Source organism: Aotus nancymaae, unplaced genomic scaffold (genome assembly GCF_030222135.1).
Source record: "Aotus nancymaae isolate 86718 unplaced genomic scaffold, 86718_ANA_hifiasm-v0.15.2.pri h1tg000010l, whole genome shotgun sequence".
Taxonomy (NCBI): domain Eukaryota; kingdom Metazoa; phylum Chordata; class Mammalia; order Primates; family Aotidae; genus Aotus; species Aotus nancymaae.
The window spans coordinates 50,441,376-50,467,044 of NW_026988421.1; the positions used below are offsets into that span (position 1 = coordinate 50,441,376).

The window sequence follows — 25,669 nt, forward strand, 5'->3', positions numbered from 1 at the left end:
AGTGTGAGTTGACTGTTGAGTAGGGACTGTGTGTGTGTGAGTAGGGAAGGAGCCAGTGCGGGGAGTGAGAGCTCAGAACTCGGTATTCGAAGCGGGTAATTTATGAGGAGGGGTAAACCTACGAGCAGACAATGCACTCAGACAAGGAAGATCTGTGCATTGGACAGAAGAGACACCCTTTTCTTCGGCAGTAAGAACTAAGGAGGTAAGTAAGGGATCTGATACGAGTTTGTGCATGTGTGCAAGGTGAGAAATTGCGACAATCCATATATTTAAGAAAAAGTGAAATCTTTAAAGGTAAAATAACAAAATTAGCTGTAGCACCTATTGGATGAGGAATTACCAACTGATGATTTAGAAATGCCTTTAAGTGCGTTCGCAGCTCATTTGTTATCCCCATTTTCCAGATGCGCAGCCCCAGAGTCACGTGCTCTAAATGAGACTGCATAGATCGACTCTGGCCCCCGGCAGCTCTCACCTGAAGCTGCCGCGCTGAGGTCAGCGGTGAGTAGGTGACCTGACAGCGCCCGCGGGCCTGCAGCCGAGGACAGGGCTGGAACTACACTTCCCAGTGTGCCAGGCGGGGCGGGGCGCGGCGGGGAGGGCGCAGGCTCCTTCCCAGAAGCAAAAGCGGAAACAAAAGAGTCTCGCCGGCGTCCCCGCCCGCACACTCGCGCTCGGGCGCACACGGAGCAGGGACCGGCGCCCGGAGCGAGCCTGGGAGCGGCGAGCCGGGGACCCACCGCGCAGAGCCAGCCGAGACGACAGAGCCCAACCCGCGACGACCCACGCCCCCGAGCCCCGCAGTCGCCCCCCGCCGGCCGGTGTCCCCACCGCCATCCCTGACCCATGGCGCTGAAGCGGATTCAGAAAGTGAGTGCCGAGGCCGGGCCTGGGGCTGCGGGGCGGGCAGCGGCCCCCTGCCCCGGCTGACCCGGCCGGTGGTCCCGAGGGACGTGCGGGGAGAGCACGGGATGGGAGGGTGGGCCGGGGCACGGGCAGGGAGCCGGAGGCTCGGGCCGGACCAGCGGGCACCGGACAGGTGAGGTGGGAGCTGGGGCAGGTCCCAGGCAGCCGGAGGAGCTTGAAGGCTGGGGGCCCGCTGCGCGCTCGCGCCGGAGCCGCTCCCGGAGCCCTGGGGTAGAGAGCCTCCTCCGCCTCCAGACCGCCCCGAAATCTGTGCTTGACGGTCACGGCTGGGTTTCGCCCTCCGTGGGGCTAGTTTTGACCCCTGTCATGCTGTGTTTTCTCCAGGCTGTTTCTTAAGCCTGTCTTCTTTTATGTTCCTGCTTCTCCGGGCTCCCCGGGAGGGCACGGAAGGTGGGGTGGGCCTGCAGCCTTTCTCCGCGGAGCTGTCGGGGTTGGTTCTTTCTCTCCTCTGCGGTTGGCTCTTGCTCAGTTGCCCAAATGGGCTGGAAAGCCCATTTGCAGCCAAGAAGCCAGGAGAAGGCTCCTGCCCCTTCTATTTTGGTGCCTCTGCTGCTGCTGCCACTTCAGGTCACATAGCTGTAGCGAAAACATAGTTGCTGATACACAACAAGATGACCTCCTGGCTGTGATTCACGGTGAGTCAAGCCAAACAGGTTTTTTTCCCCCTCATGATAAACTTAGATGTAAAGTTCGAGACACAACATAAACTGTCACAAATTAAATTGTTTTGATGCTTTGACACATGGGTATAGAATGAGGAAGAAATGTATATCTTCATCCAACGACTGTTTAGCCATCTCAACCCTGTGTATGGAACTGTCTTCTTTTCACAGTATTTATTGCAACCATTTCAGATCTGAACATCTTTCGGAATTGAGATTCGGGCATTTCTTTCTGTTCATGTTTATTTCTTGTTGGTCTGTGTACTGACCCAGGTTTTAGGTTTTACAGTTATAGTTCACAGTGGGAACATTGAGAATGTGTTTGCTAAATAGGGAGTGTTTTTCAGCAAGTTAAGCAACAATGGACAGTGTGTTTTATAGTTGTTTCAGAATACACTGATGCCCACAAAAATTTTTATCCACTTTTTTGACCAGGAGTCAATATAGCAATATATATGTTAGAGCAATATATATGTTAGAGCAGTGACATTGTATTCTGATTCACCACCGGTGGCATCTTTAGGTACAGAGGACAGCAACTTTTAGAGCCTGCTAGTCTTTTATTTTCAAATTCTGAATCTGTGGTTGACTTGTTATTTTTTTGTGCCATTTAAAGGTCATCTCATTGTAAAACAGTTAACAATCAGCATTTATTAAGTGATACTGTTTTCTTGTTTGAAGGTAGTACAATTATACATTTTTTCATATAAATATCCTAATTTTGAAGCCTCAGTCAGCATGTTTACCATACGTTGCATGCTTACTAATGACGACATAATATTGATTCACATTTGGATCAGATAATGCACATCTTCCAAGGAAGTTTTCAAAGTTTATTTTCTTCTTTCCTAGTTGTGAGAATTTTTCACATGACTTTGCACATACAAGAGCTTTCTAAATTTTCTTTTCTTTTTTTTTTTTTTTTTTAAGAGATGGGGGTTGGAGGGGTCTCACTATGTTGCCCATGCTGGTCTTGAACTCCTGGCCTCCAGAGAGTCTGGAATTACAGGCACAAGTCACCATGCCCAACTAACAATAGCTTTTAAGTGCTGTGTAATTTGTCCACAGTAAGTAGATATTCAAAGAAATACGGACATTATTTGTAACTACCATGCTTAGCAGTTCTCATCAATCCCTATGCTGAACTAGTGTATTTGACTTATAATATGGTATGTGTCCATATCTTTTCTTTTTAGTATTTACGGTTATTAGTTTATAGAGTTGTCCAGTAAAAAAAAAATTATCTACATAGAATTGACATCAAATGTGACGAATTGATATTTTGGAGAAGAAATTGGGGGTCATATACCATCACATCTCTTTGTGTTCATCTTTGGCTTCCCTTTCTGATACCACGCAAGTTGACTTAGACAAATCTTGACATTAATCACATATTCAGACCATTCCCTCAAACCTTAGGGGTGATTATTTTGATTGATTCCCTACTTTTCCTCCTTTACCTACCTCCTTGATTAGAAGCCAATTCCAGGTTGGATGTGCTGCCTGCCATATGAACAGTTACATAGTCTTTTTTGTTGCCATCAGTATACAAATTCTTATTTGGATCTTGCATGTTCCAGCAAATGAAGATGTATACTAACTTTTGGCCTTTCTTCTTAAGCTCATTGAAATATTATTATAATTTTCCTCTACCTAAAGTGGCAGGCCGTAGAGCTGTGTGGAACCTCAGATAAGTCTGCAGTAGTGTAGTAGAGTGTACCAGCAGGGGAACGACTTCTAGGGCAGTGTCTCAGAATCTTCTGTGGGACATTTTCAGACTATCATCACTTCTGTAAATGGATAGATGCTTAATCCCTCAGATGGGTTGCGGTGGAAAGAAGACTGAGAACCACTGATGTTCTGTCTTGTCCTTCTTATTCAAGGAAAGATCCAGAGGCCTGGAGTGGAAGAGTGTTTTGTCCAAGGATAATCTCTCTCTCTTTTTTTTTTTTTTTTTCCCAAAGTCTCGCTCTGTCGCCCAGGCTAGAGTGCAGTGGCGTGATCTCAGCTTACTGCAACCTCCACCACCCGGGTTCAGATAATTCTCCTGCCTCAGCCTCCCAAGTAGCTGGGACTACAGGCACATGCCGCCACACCCAGCTGATTTTTTGCATTTTAGTAGAGACGGGGTTTCATCGTGTTGCCCAGGCTGGTCTTGAACTCCTGACCTCAGGTGATCTGCTTACCTTGGTCTCCCAAATTGTTGGGATAATAGGCATGAGCCACCCCATCCGGCCAATAATCTCTTAATTGATTTGGCGTATTTGAGAATGTTAAAAAGTTTATGATTTCACATTTCTTCATTATGAAAAGAATAAAGATGATTGGATTAAAATATGTAAAGATAGAGCATGGAGATATCAATGCTTAAAATATATTTTCATATTAGAGTATAGTAAATGATTTAATGCTCTGATTTAGACATCCTGTGCCAGTTTTGCATTCCAGCTCATAAATTTACACACCCATGCCCTGTTTTTAGATACAGTGAAAGATGTTATCGCAGTCACCTAAATCATTAAAATAAAAAAGTTTGAATGAAGTCTAAGGAAAGATACCTAAAACATGTCTGAAAAAAGAGGACAGTTTTTCAGCTAGTTATCTATTTTCTAGAATTAATTTTCTAAATGTTTCTTCTATCAATACTATTTTCATTCCTAATACACTTTTTCCAAGGGGAGGGGATTATTTTTTAAATTACAGATGTTAATATCCCAATATTGAATGTTTTGAAAACCAAAGGGAGAAAAAAAGGAAATTCTAAAACAGTCATTATCATCCTCATGGATTTTATTTGATAAAGATTTTGAGGTAATGAACATCATACTTGCATAATGTGTTGTGATGCGATAGGTTTGTTTCCATTTTTGTCTATCTTTTGAAAAGTGAGGCAATAGAGTTTTATTTTACAGATATAGCAACCCAGAGAACTATTCCTTAGTGTGTAGTTCTGGCCCCCAAATGGAACATTAGTTATTTTTGTTTTTTAATAATCAATGTAATCTAAAACATATATATAGACATAGATTAAAATAAAATTTTATAAATGTTTTGAGCTGCTGAATTTTTTTGATTCATAGAATTTTATGTTCAACTGTTTATGGCAGCCTAAAAAACCTTAGGTTACTTAACCCAGCCCTCGATGGTTGGATGGAACATTAAATGGAAAAAGAAGGTCTGGGATTTTTTTTTTTTTCAGACAGGGTCTCACTCTGTCACTTAGGCTAGAGGGCAGTGGCACAATCTCGGTTCACTGTAACCTCCACCTCCCAGGCTCAAGTGATCCTCCCACCTCAGCCTCCTGAGTAGCTGGGACTACAGGCCTGCACTACCACGTGCAGCTAATTTTTGTATTTTTAGTAGAGACAGGGTTTCACCATGTTGGCCAGGCTGGTCTTAAACTCCTGAACTCCACCCACCTCAGCCTCCCAAAGTGCTGGGATTATAGGCATGAACCACCATGCCCAGCCAAAGGTCTGGTTTTTATTTCTGGCTATGTGGCTTACTAGCTTCATACAATGAGACTAGTACATATTTTCCATACATATCCAGATATGTATGGATATCTATACATATGAGGCTACTGACCTCAAAAACCAGGGTGTATATAATGGTTACTTTGTGCTTTCTAAGTAGTTGACATATATTAATTGACTTAATTCTTAGTATACGCAACAGGTAGAAACAGTGTTATTTCATTTTACAGATGATGACATTAAGGCAGGGAGATACTGAGTAGTTTACTCATGATTACCTTATCTTATCTAGTAAGCGACAATGCTACAATTCCAAAATAAACAGTTGGCTTCAATTCCATATATATATTTTAGTCTACAGTCTTTTATTTAATACCCTCTCATGCCCAATTAACACAAAAATAGTTGCAGTTACATGTAGCTACTGAACACCACCAAACTGCCTCTCCGAAGGGGGAGAGTCAAGGATCCTTCTCTTCCACCCCTGTCCTTAGGAGAGAATGATATTTTTTGGATATCGAAGAGAGAGCATTCACTGAGATTGCTGAACTCATCAGATATTCTATAAAGCTTTCTGTCTAATGTAGCCACTAGCCATATGGAAACAAATTGGGTATGAAAATTTAGTTTTCAACCTTGAGCTTTATGAAATCTAAATATAGATCAAGTATTACTGATGAGAATATAGTATCCAGATTGAGATGTGCTGAAGTGTAAAATATATACTTGAATCTGAAGACCTAGTATAAAAATCTAAATAATTGTAACTAATGAGATATTTATAAACAGATATTTTTATATTGATTAAAGTTTGAAATGATGACATTTTGGATAAGCCACCTAGCCAGGTAAGACTAATTTTTTTTTTTCTGTATAAAATGAGGGAGTAAATCACATCAGAGTAGATGGTGAAACCCCCTTGTAGGACCTAATTGCTTTATTCTGTCTTTACGTTTGGGTTCTAGAAAGTGGCTGTGGGCAGGGCATTTTCTTCCTTGTTCAGGCAGAGCAAGTTTTGTGGCTTTTAAAGAGGGTAACATTGTTTCTTAAATCACTTTCTGTAATTTAATATCAGTAATCTATTTATAGAAGAGAACAGCCACATTCCTTGAGAAAGTTTTATATGACTTTACTTTTTATTTTGCTTTTAAGCTTGACTGCAATATTATTGCTAAACCTGTGACACTCTACTTAAAATGTCAAATCCTTTAGTGGAGAGGGTGTTATTTCCTTGTCTTAATTTTTTTATATGCCAGTGATTGTGCCCGCTAGGCTAGCAAATAAAATCTGTCAATAAACTGACTGAACAATGCTGTCCACTAGAAAACAATGTGAACCACACATTTAATTTTTAATTTTCTAGTAGCCACATTTTTTATAGAAGGAAGCAAAATTAAATTTAATATATCTTATGTAATTCCATATTCTTAACCACTTCAGAATATAGCTTCTCTTATCCATATGGACTCATGTCTATTGTATTTAAACTGGAAGGCATAGAGTCAAATGAGTTTACAGGATGTAAGTGCTTTGCAAACTGGAATGTTCTATGCAAATGTAAAGTGGTGTTATAATTAAGACCTCAGCATATTTAATCATTTTCACTGACATATTGCTCAAATGTGTTGATTGTGCTTTGTAAATCTCTGCTCCAAAGTAATGCATGCTGAGATTGTTTAACATTGTAAATCGGTAATATAACTTTGATCATCTTTGTTTTAATCACTTTGAATTTCTCTCCTCCAAAAGGATTTAGAAACATTGGTTGTAGTAAATGCTCTGTCAAAAGTATCATTGCATTGTGAAGTTTTTATTTGAGATAACTGTTTTTGAATTGATAGAGTCATTTAGTTCCTGTAGCAGTTTTCAGCAGCAAACTGTTAATATTAACGAGATTAAATCCAAGACTCCAGTTCTTTCTAGAAAGAAGGATATAACTTAAAGAAAAAGAAGCACAGTACTTGTGCTTTTTGGGATAAATGGTTTTCCTTGAGATGGGAGAGATAGTGTTCTTTCTCTAATAAGCCACCATATAAATGTTTCTTTTAAATTTTTGTAATTAAGCTTATTCTTTCTTTTGCCCCGATACCATATTTTTCTTTCTTTATCACAATCAAGGTGTAAAAAAGTGAGATAACCTATGATAGTTAAAAAGTTCTGAGATTCTTCTCTGTGGAAATAAATAGCCTAGAACTAAATAAGACTGTTTATGCCTATTTTAAGAAGCCAGGCACATATGAAAACCAAACCTAGCAGGATGTGGGATTGCCTCCAGGAAAGCAGAATAGCGTCCTTACTCACTTTCGTTGCCTGAAATACGCATAGAAAACATATGGGCCCTTTATTTTCTTTTAATGAGTGCTACTAATAGAAATGATAAACCTAATATTTAGCCATAAAACTGAGTTAATGGTTGTCTACTAATGTAATAGCCCCCTCCTTTCTAATAGTGAATAAACTGATATCACATCGAATTAACAACAGGAATGAGATTCTTGTCCTCCCTCCTCTCCTGTGAAATGCTGGAATAAATGATACTAGAATATACAATATGACCCATATTTGCAGAGTTTGGGGATTGGAGGGGTGGGTCCTCAGGCCACCTTAGCACATGTGTCTGAAGGCAGGACAGGTTTTATTTCTGGCCCATCTTGGTATTGATGGTCTCTGAGAAGCTAAGGTTTTTCTGCGTTTAATTTGGTTCTAAGATGAATCTGTGAAAGTTCAGTTTCACACATTAGACAATAATAACAGGCTACTGTGTTCCAGGAGTTGTCCTTAGTATGGGGAGGAAGCTGCTATCTAGAAACATACAGTCTGGTGCTGTCCATTCCACCATCGTGCTCTGCATCGTCCTGTCTTGCCTTTTTCCAGATGTTTTTCCCATGGTCTTCTATTCATATGGTCCCTTTTGTATGGCCCATCTCCTTTAGTGACACCACAGTGCTTATTTAGATTCTTGGTCTTTTTTTTCAGACTTAGGAAACTTCTCCAATGGGGGTGAGCTGAGGAGTTGCTTCTTTCACCTTAAGCTTCCACAAATAATAATCTGATTGTTCTCATTCCAGGTGACCACCCTCCTTATGTGCAGAGTTTGGGAGTAGTATGGTTGGATTGCTCTAGAGAACACCAAGTGGACCTAAGGAATGGTCTAGGCTCATTGTTCTTATCTTCTTTCTTTTTTTTTTTTTGAGACAGAATCTCGCTCTGTCACCCAGGCTGGAGTGCAGTAGCGTGATCTTGGCTCACTGCAACCTCTGCCTCCTGGGTTCAAGCGATTCTTCTGCCTCAGCCTTTCAAGTGGCTGGGACTACAGGTGCATGCCACCATGCCCAGCTAGTTTTTGTATTTTTAGTAGAGACGGGGTTTCACAGTTTTGGCCAGGCTGGTCTCAAACTCCTGACCTTGTGATCCACCTGTCTCAGCCTCCTAAAGTGCTGGGATTCCTCCTAAAGTGCTTAGGAGGCCTGTCTCAACCTCCTAAAGTGTGTGAGCCACCGTGCCTGGCCTCTTCTCTTCTCTTAAAACAAAGAATTTCTGGCTTGTGGTTTTGCTTCCCCCAAATTTTGTTATATTTTATTTTCATTTAACTTTAAAGATATTTTCTAATTTTCCTTTTTATCTCTTCTTTGACCCTTGGATTATTTAGAAGTATATTATTTACCTGCCTTATGTTTGGGGATTTTACAGATAGGTTTCTGTTACTGATTTCTAATTCCATTATGGTCAGAGAACAAATTCCATTATTATTTGACTGCTTTTAAATTGTGGGGACTTTTTTTTTGAGATGGCATTTTGCTCTTGTCGCCCAGGCTGGAGTGCAGTGGCATGATCTCGGCTCACTAAAACCCCTGCCTCCTGGGTTCAAGCGATTCTCCTGCCTCAGCCTCACAAGTAGCTGAGATTACAGGTGCCTGCCACCACGCCTCGTTAATTTTTTGTATTTTTAGTAGAGACAGGGTTTCACCATGTTGGTCATGTTGGTCTTGAACTCCTGACCTCAGGTGATCCACCCACCTCGACCTCCCAACTGGGGACTTACTTTATGACCCAGCCTTTCAGTTGTTCAACAGCACTTTTGAATGAACGATGTTTAATAGTTTCTAGACTTCATTTTGGTATTTTCTGGTGGTATTTCTATTGATTGTAGGTTATTTCTAAGAAATGGATACCAAACTAAGGTGTACACCTTCCCAGTATCTTTTTTTCTCTTTTACCAGTTTCTAAACAGTTTAATGAATAATAAACATCCACTTTTCAAAATGGAATAGAAAATATTAGTGCTTTGTATGTAGTAAGGGTGTTGTTCATGAAACTTTTGTTTTAGTTATGTATGTGTGTCTCTGTGTGTATGTGTACTAGGTTGTAATGTAAAATGTTTTTCTTATTATAAATTGCTGTAAGGAAAGCTAGAAAATCACTGTTCCATAACATAAGATCCTTAAGTAAAATTAATGTTGTCAAAAATACATGCTATACAAACACATATATACATGCGAACATATGTATTATATAGGGAGAGCAAATGAATATATATACACACACAGAGACACACAAATATATTGATACACATAATGTAAACTGTTCTAGCCTTGGAAACATTTCCATTTGATACAGACTATCTGCATTCATTGTTTTCTATTACAGGTAGCAACATTTTAGTGACTGATGTACAACCATAATATTCAAGAATAATACTGGGTGATACTAACAGAGAGTAGTGAATTTCTTATGAAATACTTAAGTGTCCACTCTATGCCAGTTATTAGGTGTAGAGTTGTAAGAAGCAATATTTAATAACAAATATTTGGTAGGTATTGGTAGGCATGTTCATGTTTTACACATGTTTTAACAAATAGGCAGCTAGGTTTTCTCTTTTTTATTCCCGAAAGCACCATCTTTTCTTTGGTTACTGTAAAGTAAATAGTAAGTTTTGATAATGGAGCACTCAAAATGCTCCATGTAGCATATTTTATGTCAAAATTCTATTTTTTTTTTAGGTCGTGTATAATTTCCTATCATGTTTTTCTTGCCTCTCAGTGTCTTTGAACACAACTCTCCTGAAAGCTTATGAAGTAGGATTCATTTCTAACCTTTTATATGGTATAAGTGCCTGAGAAAAGATAAGAATTCCTTCTCATTCCGAAATAGAAACACTTTTACACTGTTGGTGGGAATGTAAATTAGTTCAACCATTGTGGAAGACAGTGTGGTGATTCCTTAAAGATCTAGAACTAGAAATACCATTTGACCCAGCAATCCCATTACTGGGTATATACCCAAAGGATTATAAATCAATCTGTTATAAAGACACATGCAGACGTATGTTCATTGCAGCACTGTTTACAATAGCAAAGAGTTGGAACCAATCCAAATGCCCATCAAAGATAGACTAGATAAAGAAAATGTGGCACGTATACACCATGGAATACTATGCAGCCATAAAAAAGGATTAGTTCATGTCCTTTGCAGGGACATGGATAAATCTGGAAACCATCATTCTCAGCAAACTGACACAAGAACAGAAAATCAAACACCACATGTTCTCACTCATAAGTATATATTGAACAATAAGAACACATGGACTCAGGGAGGGGAACATCAACACGCTGGGGTCTGTTGGGGGATGGGGGGCTAGGAGAGGGATAGCAGGAGGTGGGGAGATTGGGGAGGGATAACAGGAGAAATACCTAATGTAGGTGACAGAGGGTGGAGGCAGCAAACTACCATGGCATGTGTATACCTATGTGACAATCCTGCAAGATCTGCACATGTACCCCAGAACTTAAAGTAAAATTTAAAAAGAAAAAAAAAGACTTTCTCATTCCTTCACTCATCACACTTTTTTTTCCCTGGAGGATAGTTAAAAATATGCAGATTGCCTTAATACAGTACTGGAGCATTGTTTGCTTCAGTATTGGTTGAAAATAATGTGCTGTAGCTGTTACAGTGTTGAGGTGAGTATTGAATTGGGGTGGGCAGAGTGCTGGAGTAGAAGTCAGATGGTCTGAACCTTTGTCCTAGTTTCACTTTGTGACCTCGGCCAAGAGACTCATAATCTTTATATTCCTCACCTGGAAATTTAGTGGATTGAACTTGATACTTTCTATCATCCCCCATCATAATTTTAAGCAAACTTAAATAATGTTATTTGCTGTTTGTTGTTTTTTGCAGCAACAGCTTCTTTAATTCCATTTAGCTTCTCTCTATTTCACAGGTGGCTTTTGTACTTAAAAGATTGTTTTATCTACATATTTAGACAGCCTTATAAGTAATAGTTTTTTGGGTTTTTTTGTTTTTTGTTTGTTTGTTTGTTTGTTTGTTTTTTGAGACAAAGTCTGGCTCTGTCACCCAGGCTGGACTACAGTGGTGTGATGTTGGCTCACTGCAACCTCCATCTCCTGGGTTCAGGCATTTCTCATGCCTCACCCTCCCAAGTAGCTGGGACTACAGGCATGCACCACCATGCCTGGCTAATTTTTGTATTTTTATTTTTATTTATTTATTTATTTATTTATTTTGGGAAGTAGTTTCGCTCTTGTTACCCAGGCTGGAGTGCAATGGCACGATCTTGGCTCACTGAAACTCTGCCTCCTGGGTTCAAGCAATTCTCCTGCCTCAGCCTCCCGAGTAGCTGGGACTACAGGCACGCACCACCATGCCCAGATAATTTTTGTATTTTTAGTAGAGACGGGGTTTCACCATGTTGACCAGGATGGTCTCGATCTCTTGACCTCATGATCCACCTGCCTCGACCTCCCAAAGTACTGGGATTATAGGAGTAAACCACTGCGCCCGGCCTAATTTTTGTATTTTTAATAGAGATACGGTTTTGCCACGTTGGCCAGGCTGGTCTCGAACTCCTGGCCTCAAGTGATCCACCCACCTTAGCCTTCCAAAGTGCTGGGATTACAGGCGAGAACCATGGTGCCTGGCCTATCTAATAGATTTTCAGTGCTAGGCATGGTGGCTCACGCCTATAATCCCAGCACATTGGGAGGCCTAGGCAGAAGAAAAGATTGAGCTTAGGAGTTTGAGACCAGCCTGGGCAACATAGTGAGATCCCATTTATTTAAAAGAAAAATTAAAAAATAGCTCAGCATGGTGGCACATGCCTGTAGTCTCAGCTACTTGGGAGGCTGAGGTGGGAGGGTCACTTGACCTCAGGAATTCAAGGTTACAGTGAGCTGTGATTGCACCTCTGTACTTCAGCTTGGGCGACAGCAAGACCCTGTCTCAAAAGATTCAAGTTAATGCATTTATTGAATACCTTCTGGTATAAGGCATATACTAAATGCAGTAAGGAGATGCTAGTTATATAGAAAAACAAGGTATCACCATTATCTAAGAAATTTAAAATTAATAAGTGTAAGAAAAGTCCTGTGACAACTAGATGGATTTAGGAAAGTACCAAACAGAAAATACAATTATTTAAACAGAAAGGGAATCAAAGATGGGAGAGACCAAATTTATTTGGGAAAATCAGGAAAGACTGTGGAGAAGATAGAATTTGATACAGGTTGGGAAGACTGGATAGCATTTTGAAAGACTTAGGGGAGCCAGGCTTGTAGAGGAAGCTACAGAAATGAAGACACCAGAATGTACTTGGCTTATCTGGGAAGGAGCAGATAATGCTGTTTTTGAGAATCGTTTAGAAACAGTAGACTATAAAGTTTCATATTGTGGATGACCTTGAAGGCTCATGCTGAGAAATATGTACTTAATGCAGAAGATTGGGAGCCCATTGAAGGTTTTTGAGTAACAGGAACTAATACTTTTTTTTTAGACTGGGAGTCTCACTCTGTCACTCAGGCTGGAGTGCAGTGGTGTGATCTCTGCTTACCGCAACCTCTGCCTCCCGGGTTCAAGTGATTCTCCTGCCTCAGTCTCCCCAGTATCTGGGACTACAGGCGTGCGCCACCATGCCCTGCTAATTTTTGTAATTTTTAGTAGAAACTGAGTTTTACCATGTTGGCCAGGCTGGTCTTGAACACCTGGCCTCAAGTGATCCACCTGCCTTGACCTCCCAAAGTGCTGGGATTACAGGTGTGAGCCATCACGCCCGGCTGGAACTAACACTCTTAATCATAGTGCATCCTTGCCCTCATCATATTCAAGATTGTTTACTGTTGTCATTATAATTTTGATTGATGTCATGAAAAGGGACACACAGAGTGTTCTAGGAATATAGAGTTCAAGGAAAACCTCTTGAAGGCAATGATGTTTAAGATGAGACATGAAAGTAAAAATAGATAAAATGAATGACTGAGGGAGACAGTGTGTTTTGGGGAGGGGAGGTGATTAAGTATCTTCTGCCTAAAAGGAAGCCATGTTTGAAACTAACGGCCAGATAGCATGTGGAGGAATTAAAAGTTATGGCTGGTGCAGAGAGCACTGGGGAAAAGTGATTGCAGATACGAGGCTAGAGAGGTCAGATCTTGGAAGGTCTGGTAAGTCATTTTAAGGATTTATAAGTCTTACTTGAAGGTGATGGAAAACATTGAAGAGATTTGAAATCACAATTCAAGAAGATGCTTTTGACAGCAGTGTATAGGTAGAGAAATAGGAGGCCAATAGGTAAGTTAAGATATTACACTTGTTAAGTGAGATCCAAAGAGGGTATAAGCTACAGTGTTAGCAGGGGACATTGAAAAGAGGGGTGTGTGACAAAAATTTACAGGGTGTTTGCACCACCTGGCCCTTTTGAGTTGGTGTGATCCACCTATTCCTACACTTACTTGGCCTTTTGAGTCAAGTATCACAGGCTTCTTGGTCTAGGCAGTCTCTTCAGATTCCTCCTCCTGTTATCCAGTCTGGTTCCAGATATTAATATTGTCTGCTTGGCTGAAACCTTGGCTGCTTTTCCTAAGCTACCTCTCCTCTGGCTCATATCAAAGTCTTCTGCACATTGGACCTCAGCTTTACTATTTGATCAGCCTTCTGGGACCCTTTCAGAGGGAGGGATCTAGACAGAAGGAGAATCTGAACAATTTGGTACTGATCAAATTGTATGTAGAGAGTGTGATCAAGAGTCAGAGTCCGCCATCTGAACAGGAAGCCATGTTTGAAAGTAGAGGCAAGATAGCATTTTGGGAAATTGAGTCATTATGGCTGGTGCAGAGAAAACTGGGGCATTGAGTAAATAATGTCTGTAATTCTGATCTCAAGCTTTAATTCTAAATTACACTCTTTATAGTTCCCATTCAATGTATATGACTGATGCAGCAAAGTCAGATATCATTGCTTTCTTCATCTTCCTTTTTTGTGGCATTTGGCTGCATTATTATTTTTTAAATAAACAGCTTTTGCCAGAAAAAAAAACTTGATCCAAGGAGACAGCAAAGCAGCCAGGGCCAGTTTGTTAAAGTGTTTGGTTCCTATAACTTAATTGGATGTTGTCAGCATTTTGAAGTCTTCTGGGAAGAATCTAAATGGTTTAGATGTACTTTAATTCACAGGCTTAAAGAGGTTCTGTATTTGGAGATATTTCTGATGATCGTTTGACATTTTTCTATTGAAATAGCTCTAGTCAACTGGATAAAGAGATCAGGGCTTGAACTGTAAGCCCATGAAATGTTTATTTACAGACAAACCAAATATAGCTCATATATCCTTTTAGAGGCAACATGAAAAATACAATCCAGTAAGAATCACTGTCTTGTTTTAGGAACTTTGAGGTAAAGACAGTTGTGTCATGTTAATTAATTACTAGTTGAGCCAGGAGTTTTGAAATGATGCTTTCATAGGCTTTGGATTCAGTAATTTAAATTTTGGGCTGTAAATCAGCCCGTTGCATGGACTGTTTTATGTCCTTTACACACACCCAGTGGGGTATGTATTATATCCATTATGGAGATTTAGATCTTCTGAATGTTGAAGCTAGAAAACAACAAAGCATTTTCAGTCTAGTCAGCATAATTTTTTAGGGACTATTAACTGCATTGTGTCATATTAAGTTTTATGATAAATAAGACAGTTCTCACTTGTTAGCTTTCATTCCTCTCTGTTCAGATTGGCCTGTTACCCTTCTGGGAGCCAGGAGATTAATGCAGGCCCCTTCTCTTACATTCCCTTCTTTGTTTCCTTTTGTTTGTTTACTTTGTTTGAATTAGGCTGCCTCATCTACTTTTAGATTTTAAGTCCCCTAGAGGCAGGGATTGTGTCTAGGTTGGTTTTATGGAGAACACTTAGCATATTGTGGGGGTGTTATAAACATGCCATCTGTGGCAATTTAAAATTCAGTTTCAGACCTTTCAGTACTTTGTGTCTAGTTGTTTATAGAAATCTGAACTAGAATAGAGGTGCTTAGCCATGTAAGGCTATATAAATCCATTAAATACACATTTCTGTGGCTTTATTATAAGTGCTTTTATAGTTCTAGACATGATATTAAGACATTATCATTTAATCTACTGATTATTAATATATTTTATTTTAAAATTTACATACTCCTAGCTAGATTTTGTATTTGAATGTTAATCACATTAGAATAGAAAATTGCTTCATTGGCACAGACTGCTTTTTTCTGGAACATACTTTCACTAGTTGATATTTATTGCTTGATTTGTTTAGATATAGGGTTGATTTGTTTTAAGCTTATTTTTATCTCAAAGGGGAAGAAGGAAATAGAATCAACAATGCATTTCAGTTTTAGATTTTAAGTCACCGGAAGTGAAACTGAAACACACACACACAAAATATATGTATACTCAAACAGTGTGCCTCTTTAATGAGTTCTTTTCATATACGGATTTCTAACTAGTCTCATTATTTGATAGTCATCTTTTCCATTATGTGAATTGTATATATCCTTGCCCATCTTTTTTATGTTATCATTATGCTATTCATTATGGCAAAATACATTTTACAAGTTATAATGTAAACTTTTTGTTTCAGTTATGCAGACATAAAGTATATAGCTTGACCAATTTTTACAAAGTGAACAAACCTGTGAAACCAGCACCCAGCTCAAGAAATAGTATTACAAGGACCCTAGAAACCCTTTCTTCTCCCTTCTTAGCTTTACCTCTGTCCTCAAGGTAAATCACTATTCTAACGTCTATCACCGTACATTACTGTAGCCTGTTTTTGAAAGTTATTTAAGGGGAATCATACAGTATGTATCATTTTGTCTCTGGCTGCTTTTGCTCACAATATTTGTAAGATTCATCTATATTGTTGCCTGGAGCTGTAGTTCATTCATTCTTCTTGCATGAATATACTTCAAGTTATTCATTCTACTGTTGATGGACATTGGGTTGCTTCTGGTTTGTTCTGGTTTGGGCCTATTACAAATAATGGCACTGTGGCATGCATATATTCACTTTTCTGTTAGGTATATACCTAACAGTAGAAGTATTTTTATGTTTACCATTAGTGGTTACTATCAGTTTTCCTCTTCCACCAGGAGTTCCAGAGTTTCAGTTGCTTCACATCTTTGCCAACACTTGTACTCTCTTCTATTTCATTTAAATCATTTTGTTGGATATGTAGTGGCATAGCATTTTGGTTTAAATTTGCATATCCTTGGTGACTAATGAAGCTGAGCCTCTTCTGTTACATATATGTATTGGCCATTTGGTAGCTTCTTTTGTAAAGTGCCTGTTTAAGCCGCTTTTTAAAAAATTGATCTGTAAGAATATATTTTACATATTCTGGATGAGTCTTTTGTCAGATATATGTAATATTGCAAATATTTTCTCTCACTTGGTGTCTTGTCTCTTCACACTTTTAATGTGTCTTTTGATGAACAGATGTTCTTAATTTTAATCAAGTCCAAATTATTCATTTTTTTAAGTACTCTTTGTGTCCTGTTTAAGAAATCTCTGCCTTTGTGGGGTTTTTAAAAGCTTTATTATTTTACCTTTCACACGTAAACCTTCAGTCTATTTAGAATTGATTTTTGTATAGTCATGTGTTGTGTAATGACAGGGATAATTTCTGAGAAATGCATCATTAGGCAATTTTGTCATTGTGCAAACATCATTGAGTGTACTTACACAAACCTAGATGGTACAGCCTACTATACACCAAGGCTATATAGAGTAGTCTATTGCTCCTAGACTAGAAACCTATGTAGCGTGTTACTGTGCTGATACTGTAGGCAGTTGTAACACAGTGGGAAATATTTGTGCATCTAAATATAGCTAAGCATTAAAAAGATACAGTAAAAATATAGTATAAAAGAGAAAAAAATGGTACACCTGTATAGGACACTTACCATGAATGGAATTTGCAGGACTGGAAGTTGTTCTGGGTGAGTCAGTAAGTGAGGGTGAGTGAATGTGAAGGCCTTAGGCATTACTGTATACTGCCATAGACTTTATAAACACTGTACATACACTTAGGATATACAAATTTATATGAAAATATTGTTCTTTGGCCAGGTGCGGTGGCTCACGCCTATAATCCCAGCACTTTGGGAGGCTGAGACGGGTGGATTACGAGGTCAAGAGATCAAGACCATCCTGATCAACATTGTGAAACCCCGTCTCTACTAAAAATACAAAAATTAGCTGGGCATGGTGGCGCACGCCTGTAGTCCCAGCTACTCGGGAGGCAGAGGCAGGAGAATTGCTTGAACCCAGGAGATGGAGGTTGCGGTGAGCCAAGATCGCACCATTGCACTCCAGCCTGGGTAACAAGAGCGAAACTCTGTCTCAAAAAAAAAAAAAGAAAATATTGTTCTTTCTTCATTAATAAATTAAACTTAGCTTACTGTAACTCTTTTAGTTTATAAACTAATTTTTTTTAACTTTTGGACTTTTTTGTAATAGCACTTGGCTTAAAACACAAAACACATTATATAGCTGTATAAAAATATTTCCTTTTATTTCCTTGTTCTATAAACTTCTATTTTAATTTTTTTCACTTTTTTTTTTTTTTTTTTTTTTTTTTACTTTTTAAGTTTTTTTCTTAAAAACTAAGACAAACATACACATTAGCTTAGGTTTACACAGGGTCAGGATACTCAGTATCATTGTCTTCCACCTCTACACCTCTACATCCTGTCCCACTGGAGGGTCTTCAGGGACAGCATGGAGCTGTCATCTCCTCTGATAATAGTTCCTGCTTCTGGAATATCTACTGAAGAACCTTCCTGAAGTTTTACAGTTCTTTTTTTTATTTTATAAGTAGAAAGAGTACGCACTGACATAATGGTTAAAAGTATAATGTAGTAAATACATGAACCAGTAACATAGTTGTTTGTTATCACTGTCATTTATTATGCACTGTACACAGTTGTATGTGCTATACTTTTATAGGACTGGTAGCACGATAGATTTGTTTACACCAGCATACTAAAGCGTGTGAGACATTGCAGTGTGATGTTAGGATGGCTCCAAGGTCATTAGGTGATAGGAATTTTTCAGCACCATTATAATTTTATGTGACCACTACATATGCAGTCAGTTGATTGATATGTTGTGTGGCACATAACTGTATATTATTTGAGGTAGGGGGATCAAGGTTGCTAGTTTTTTCCTCATATGGATACTTAATTGACCCAGCACAAGCTATTGAAAAAAAAAACTTTCCCTCTACTAGAATGTCATTGTTTTCAAATTTTAATTTTTGAATTCTGGGTTTGACTTTTTTTTTTCCCTCCATTTTTGACACATTAGCACAGTAGCTAAGGGTAAAATAAGTCCTCTTGGTCCCATTCAGATGCCAAACACCATCACTTTTGCTTCCACATCAAAAGTACTGTTTGCCTGAGACAGTGATGACATGCTAAGTTAGGTTTAAAGAATGTGTTCATTTCCTATGTGCAACTTTCTGTATTAAGGCTTTGCAGAACTCCCAGGGAGCAACACTAACTTTGTGGTCTATGTGAATGGTGTCCCTTGTTGTCGGTGGCACACGGTCTGTGTGGCAAGATGACATCAGCCCTGAGTCCTACTTGTAATAACTGGCAAATTAAAAAAAAGTTATGGATGTAGTGATAAGTGCCTGGAATCCCAACTTCCTGGTGAGATTAGGGTGGTAGGATTGCTTGAGTGCGAGAGTTTGAGTCTAGCCTGGGCAGCATAAGGAAACCCCATCTCTTACAAAAAAAAAAAAAAAAATCACTAATGTTTTCTATGCCCCCAGCAATCTACCATTTAACAAATAAGGTGTTTTTTTAAAAAAATAAATACAGTACTAAAATGTGCCCCAAGTTTAAAGAGTTGGATAGGAAGTAAACTCTGATGCAATCCTTGTGACTTTTCAGAATTTACCAGATCTTATAACCTTACTTTTTAATGTTTCATATATCAGTTTCTATTTTTGATTTAGAAGGTAGTTTACATCAGTTATTTTACACTAGTTCCTTACTAAATCACCCTTCTGTCCTAGGAGAAACTTTCTTTCCAGGGTTCCCTACAGTATTCTAAACTTCAGTGAACACATTCAGAAGGGAACCCTTGAGGCTTATAAGTAAGTACTCTTACATGTATTTCCTTGGAGGTACAACTGCTGTAGCTACTTTTAAGCTTCTAAGAACCTAGAGGACCTCTTTACTACCTTTTAAACTATATCTTAGAAAAATTTTTTTTTCACAAATGAGTAACTTCTCCTTTAATTTCATGCCCCAGTTTAATCATAAACAAATGTGCCTGACCAGTGATTTATGAGGATTTTTATTAGCATCAAAATCTGATACTATTGCATTAAATCTTTAATGCCTTGAAAGGGTGTAGTTGGGATAAAAGTGTAAAATCTGAATAGTGCCTATTAGAAAGGATGTAGAAGTACTTAACAAATTTCTATATTTAGCCCATCTGGTTAAGTTAACTCTGGAATAAACAAACAAAATCTCTGTCCAAGCCATAGACTGCAGCCCTGTCTGTGGGCAGCTCTGTCACTAAGGATTGCCAGTGGTTAGAAGACGACTTACTTTAAGATGAGGTCAGCTCAGCACAAACCCCTGACTCCCCTTGGAAAGCAACCCAAAGCTGTGTCCTGAAAGTAGGTCAATACCATCCTAAATAAACAATAAGAATGGAATATTTAGAGCTTTGAGCTCTTCTAAACCAGAGAAATGGAAACAAAAATTTAACAGGAATTTTGGTGGCTTTGGATACGTTGCTAGAATATATAATACATTCTATAAATTGAAAATAGTTGTGACAGTGCTATAATATCTTAGTATTCTTTTGATATTCATTTTTATATTTCACCATGTTATTTGAAAGCTCACCCTAGTGTTTTCAAGTGACCTGCACTATTCTAACACGTGTTATACTTTTTACCATATGCAATTTGCATATCTACATAAAAGAATGATTTAACTCGATTCTCAAATCTAACCATTTGCCTTTGTAAAATATTGAAATTTGAGATATTTATGTTCTGTCGATGACTTATTAAATTTTATTGCTGATTCAAATAATACCAAACACCTTATGTGAAAGGCATTGTGCTAAGTATTATGGAAGGATCCATAAATAAAGTGCATAAAATTCTTATTTTGAAAAGCATTCCATGGCCAGGCATGGTGGCTCACACCTGTAATCCCAGCACTTTGGGAGGCTGAAGTGGGTGGATCATTTGAGGTCGGGAGTTCGAGACCAGCCTGACCAACATGGGGAAACTTCATCTCTACTAAAAATACACAGTTAGCTAGGCATGGTGGTGCATGCATGTAATCTCAGCTACTCGGGAGTCTGGGGCAGGAGAACCGCTTGAACCCAGGAGATGGAGGTTGTAGTGAACCGAGATTGCACCATTGCACTCCAGCCTGGGCAACAAGAGCAAAACTCCATTTCAAAAAAAAAATCCAGTAAAAGAGGAACAGATGGGGGAAAGTTAGCAATTATTAAGCATCTATTATACATGTAAGGTATTAAGCTAGGTGCTTTACCTATGTATTTTGATACATAGGTATGAAATTTTAATTCTCAATACAGTTCTTAAAGGTAAGCAGAGATGTCCATATATTACATATGACACGCTTAAGACTCAAAGAGGTTAAGTAAATTGCCCAAGGTCACACAGCTAATAGTTGGACTTTGAAAAGATAGCATTAAGGAAAACAGGTAAAATTTGAGCGTGGGGAGATGGAAGGAAGGTTATTTTAGCAGAAGGAGAATTATAAGGGCCAGAAAACTGTGTCTAGGAAACATCCAAGCAGTCAGGTTATACCTGCAATTCTCAAACTTTTTGGTCTCAGGACCCCTTTAATGTTCTTTTTTTTTTTTTTTCTGTTGCCGCTGAACAAATTAACCTTTAATGTTCTTAAGTATTGTAGAATCCAAAGAATTTTTTGTTTCTGTGGGTTAAATGTATTATTATTTACCATATGAGAGTTTAAAACATTTTAAATATTTGACCGGGCATGGTGGCTCATGCCTGTTATCCCAGCACTTTGGGAGGCCAAGGCAGGTAGATCACCTGAGGTCAGGAGTTCGAGACCAGCCTGGCCAACATATAGTGAAATCCTGTCTCTACTAAAAAATACAAAAATTAGCTGGGCATGGTGGCGCGTGCCTGTAGTTCCAGCTACTTGAAAAGCTGAGGCAGGAGAATCACTTGAACCCAGGAGACGGAGGTTGCAGTGAGCAAAGATTGCACCACTGTACTCCAGCCTGGGAGTCAGAGCAAGACTCTGTCTCTCATAAATAAATAAATAAATAAATAAATAAATAAATAAACATTTTAAATATTTAGCAAATAATTTAAGAATAATAATAAACTCACTGCATTAACATAAATAATATTTTTATGAAAAATAACTATATTTTCCAAACAAAAAAGTAGAGTGGCATTGTTTTATGTTTTCAAATCTTGTAGTCAAGCTTACAGATGACAGCTGGATTTTCACATATGCTTATGCATTAATTTGTTAAAATACCACATGTCATTAAGCCTCTGGAAAACGCTACTGTATACTCATGAGATATTGAGAATGAAAAGACAGATAACATCTGAGTTTTATTACAAAATTAATTTTGATCTCATAGCCTTCCTGAAAGTGTTTTCAGAAGACCCAAGGGGGTTCTTTGGAGAATCACTGGGCTAGTTTGTGAAAGGAAACCCAACTGAGAATGTAGGTTTGGGACTAGATAATGAAAAGATGTTCATTGGGGGAATTTGGTCTTTACTAAGCAATGGGGAGCCGCTGAAGTAAAGCAGAAGAGCGAAATAAAAAGAGCTGTGCTATTAGAAGATTTTTTTTATTGCGAGTAATGCCTAGAGTGGAAGCAGTTATAATTGAACTGTAATTGACATTTGAGATAATTGGTAAGCAATGTAATGTGTTTTGAGGTAGAATATATTGTACTGTACATCTGTCTAAATACGAGGACAAGACAAAGAAAGTCAAAACAGTGCTGAGATTTTGAGCCTCATGACTGGTTGGCTTATGTCCCATTAACAGGCATGGGGAGTACAGGAAAAGAAGTAAGCTTGGGAAAGAAAGTAGGGAATTAAGTTTTAGATTGTGTATAAAAAGTTTTACTTCTAAAATTTTGAAATAATTTTGTCTTACAAAAAAGTTGTGAAAATAATAAAGTTCATATATATCCTTAACCCAACTTCCCCAATACACTTATATAACGACTGTGCAGTTATCAAAACAAGGAAAGCAACCTTGGTATAATGCTATCAACTACACACATAATTCAAATTTCACCTTTTTTTTTTCCACTAATGCCTTTTTCCTGTTACAGGATCCCACTGGGGATCCCACGTTGGATTTAATTGTTGCATCTTCCTAGTAACTATTCTCCAATCTGTGACAGTTCCTCAGTTTTTCTTTCATTGTCTTATAAAATATTTTTAATGAAAAAAGAAGATGCTTAAAATATATGTAGAGGAAAAAACCCAATTCCATTTTATCTTTTTTTTTATATTTATGTATTTATGTATTACCTCCATTCTCTCAGAGTGGGATATTTTATCTTTTAAAATGCATAAAAACCTGAATAAAAATCTTTGTTTTTCTTTAAAAAGTTACAAAAGTATTATAAAAATTTAAACGATATAGAAAACATAAAGTAGCAGCAACCCAGTAGTATCTTCCAGAGATAACTACCATTAACAGTTTGTTGTGCATCCTTTTATTTTTGCATCTAGAGTTTATATATATGAAATTATAATTGGCATACTGTCCTGTAACTTGTATTTTTCATTTAAACACTATATTATGTTAACTTAACGTTTTTCAGTGTCAACATATATAGATCTGTTTCACTCTTTTAAATGGCTACTCAGTATTTCATAATATAGCTGTATCATTTCATGAAGCCATTCTTTACTGATGGACCTTTACGTTATTTCAGTTTTTCATATTTACACAAGATGCTGCACTAAATATCCTTATATATGTATCTTTAGCTACCTGGGCATTAATTTCTATGAGGTGAAATTACTGGGTCGGAAACCATATGCATTTTCTACTTTTGCAGTTATTATCAAATTGTGTTCCAAAAGACTGTATCAACTTACCCTCCCTCCTACAGTGAGTGACATGCTTATTTCCCAACAAAGCTGTGGATGGATATATTGTAATTGACAATGGTTTGGTTCAGGTAACGGTCTTGTGGGTGCTTAACTATACATTTTTCTCTCTATTTTTTCCTACAAATCACTGCTAACTTTTGTAACACACATACGTAGATAAAATACTTAATGAAAAAATTGAATGCTTTTAAATCCTTTGTCTTTGAGATCTTTTAATCCAACATGCGATTAAGACAAAAGCATAGCCATAAAGAGTTCTTGGCAGGAGGCCTGAGGGGCTTATGAAATCATTACTGGGAGGCTATTTATAGGGTGCATCTTAGGTTTCTAGGTAGTGGTGGAATAGGAAGAAGTATTCAAGAAGTGGGAGTCTGGGGTCATACCTTGTTCTCAGAAGGGACTTCTATGAGAGTGAAGAATGTGGAGTTACACCCTGCCTCTTGTGAGGCTCCTATGGTCTTGAACAAGTTGTCTAATTCAGTGTTAATTCTTACATAATGAGTAGGGGAGAAGGGCAAGGGAAGAGAGTACTGATCCTAACATATCCTTTTGGTATAATACAAAAATCATTAAATTATCTTTAATACCCCATATGTAGCAGTGGTGCTAAAAGTAGATACGTAAGAATGGCAGTTATTAGCAGAGAAAGCATAAATCAGCTAGTAAGGCAATTCCAGAAAAACTTAGAGTAATCTAAATCAAAATGAAGAATTCAACAAATAAAAGTGGTCCTTGATTTTGTCTGTCATCTAAAAGTAGACTGGCTGCTGCATAGACTAAGCGAAAAGAGTGGGGGTTTCGTTTGTCTAGTTGTGGTTTCTGTTTGTCTTACATTTTCACCTCATTAACACATCTCAGAATGTTCCAAAATATCTTCATTTTTCTTTTTTCAAATTTAAGGTCTGTATTTTTGTGGGCCAGAGTGGGAATGTATCTTTTGTTTTTTGTAGGTCATTCTGTCTGCACATATGCATCCTAGTTTCAGTTACATATTTCTGAAAAAATAACAAGACGTATTTCTAGACACATGTATTGACAAAGGGATAGAACATTAGGAATCTAGACTCTCCTAAAAGGTCTAGGTTATGTAAGTCTCTCCGCAAAGCATTACTGTAATTATTTGTAACAAATAATGATCCATGTGAATATTAAGGATGTTTGATATTCTATCAGCTGCCTCTTTCCTATGTGGATGAGCTATAATAAAGTAACAGCTTAAGAACTCTGCCTTTTCAGGTGTGTGTTAGATTTTCTCTCTCTTCCTTAGCCATAACTTCTAACAGAGGAGGTAGAATCAGGACATCAATAATAATAATAATAACAAGAACAAGTTAACCTTTGTTTTTATATATAATATAATATTTTAAAGGTTTTGAAGAACAGCCTGACGTGAAATTTGAATATGGTTCAAGGCTGTTCCAACTAAAGTAAGGTTTTTGACTTTTCTTGTTAACAAACAAAATATGTATTTGTGCCTATATATGATTTATTCACATATACATTATCTCTGTAAAATATATACATGCAAGTCATTAACAGTTTTTTAAATCTACAGACTGTCATTTTCTGATTAACTAGTCTTCTAGTTAAAATGAGGGCAAAGAAATCCCATTTACACTAATGTTTAGAAAATTCAACATGATGAATAATTACAGAAGCAATCTTGCCCAAATTAGAAAACCGTTATAAGGCACAGCCTTCTAAAATGGGGCTGTGACTTGGGAACTATTCCTCCCTCAGTCTTTTAAACTATTTTAATAATTGTATTCTGCTCCTAGAGAATTGGAAGGCTGTCAGTTCCCTTTATTTGAATGCTTACTATGTGCCAGAGACTGTGCTGTACACTTGACATGTATCATTTCACTTGGTTGTCATAGAAACTATGGATGGAGGTAGTGCCACTTGAAAACTGAGCTTTGGAGAGAAAAAAAAGATTTTTCCCAAGATCATGTGGCAAGTAAGTGGTGGCATCCAGACTTGAACTTCAAAGCCTTGCTGCTTTTAACTGGCATATTTAAGTCAAAGTCTGAAATCCATCTCCTTATTGCTTTTTTTTTTTTTTAATATGGTCTTCTCTGTCACCCAGTCTGGAGTGCAGAGGCCCGATCATAGTTCGCTGCAGCCTCGAACTCCTGGGTTCAAGCGATCCTCCTG

The 25,669-nt window shown here is 38.1% G+C and overlaps 1 protein-coding gene across 4 annotated transcripts in view; it reads left to right on the top strand.

The window, feature by feature from the left end:
- The first annotated feature begins 664 nt into the window (after nt 1-664).
- Nucleotides 665-25,669, top strand: part of UBE2D1 (ubiquitin conjugating enzyme E2 D1) — a 37,126-nt gene continuing 12,121 nt past the window's right edge. For 2 of the 4 annotated variants that reach the window (XM_012445760.2, XM_064374144.1), the window contains exon 1: nt 665-873. In XM_012445760.2, the coding sequence (XP_012301183.1) occupies nt 850-873 (24 nt within the window). In that variant the 5' untranslated portion in view covers nt 665-849. Of the gene's footprint in view, nt 874-1,547; nt 1,566-24,953; nt 25,473-25,669 lie in introns of those variants that run through there. The other 2 variants (XM_012445762.2, XM_012445761.3) reach the window with 2 other exon arrangements.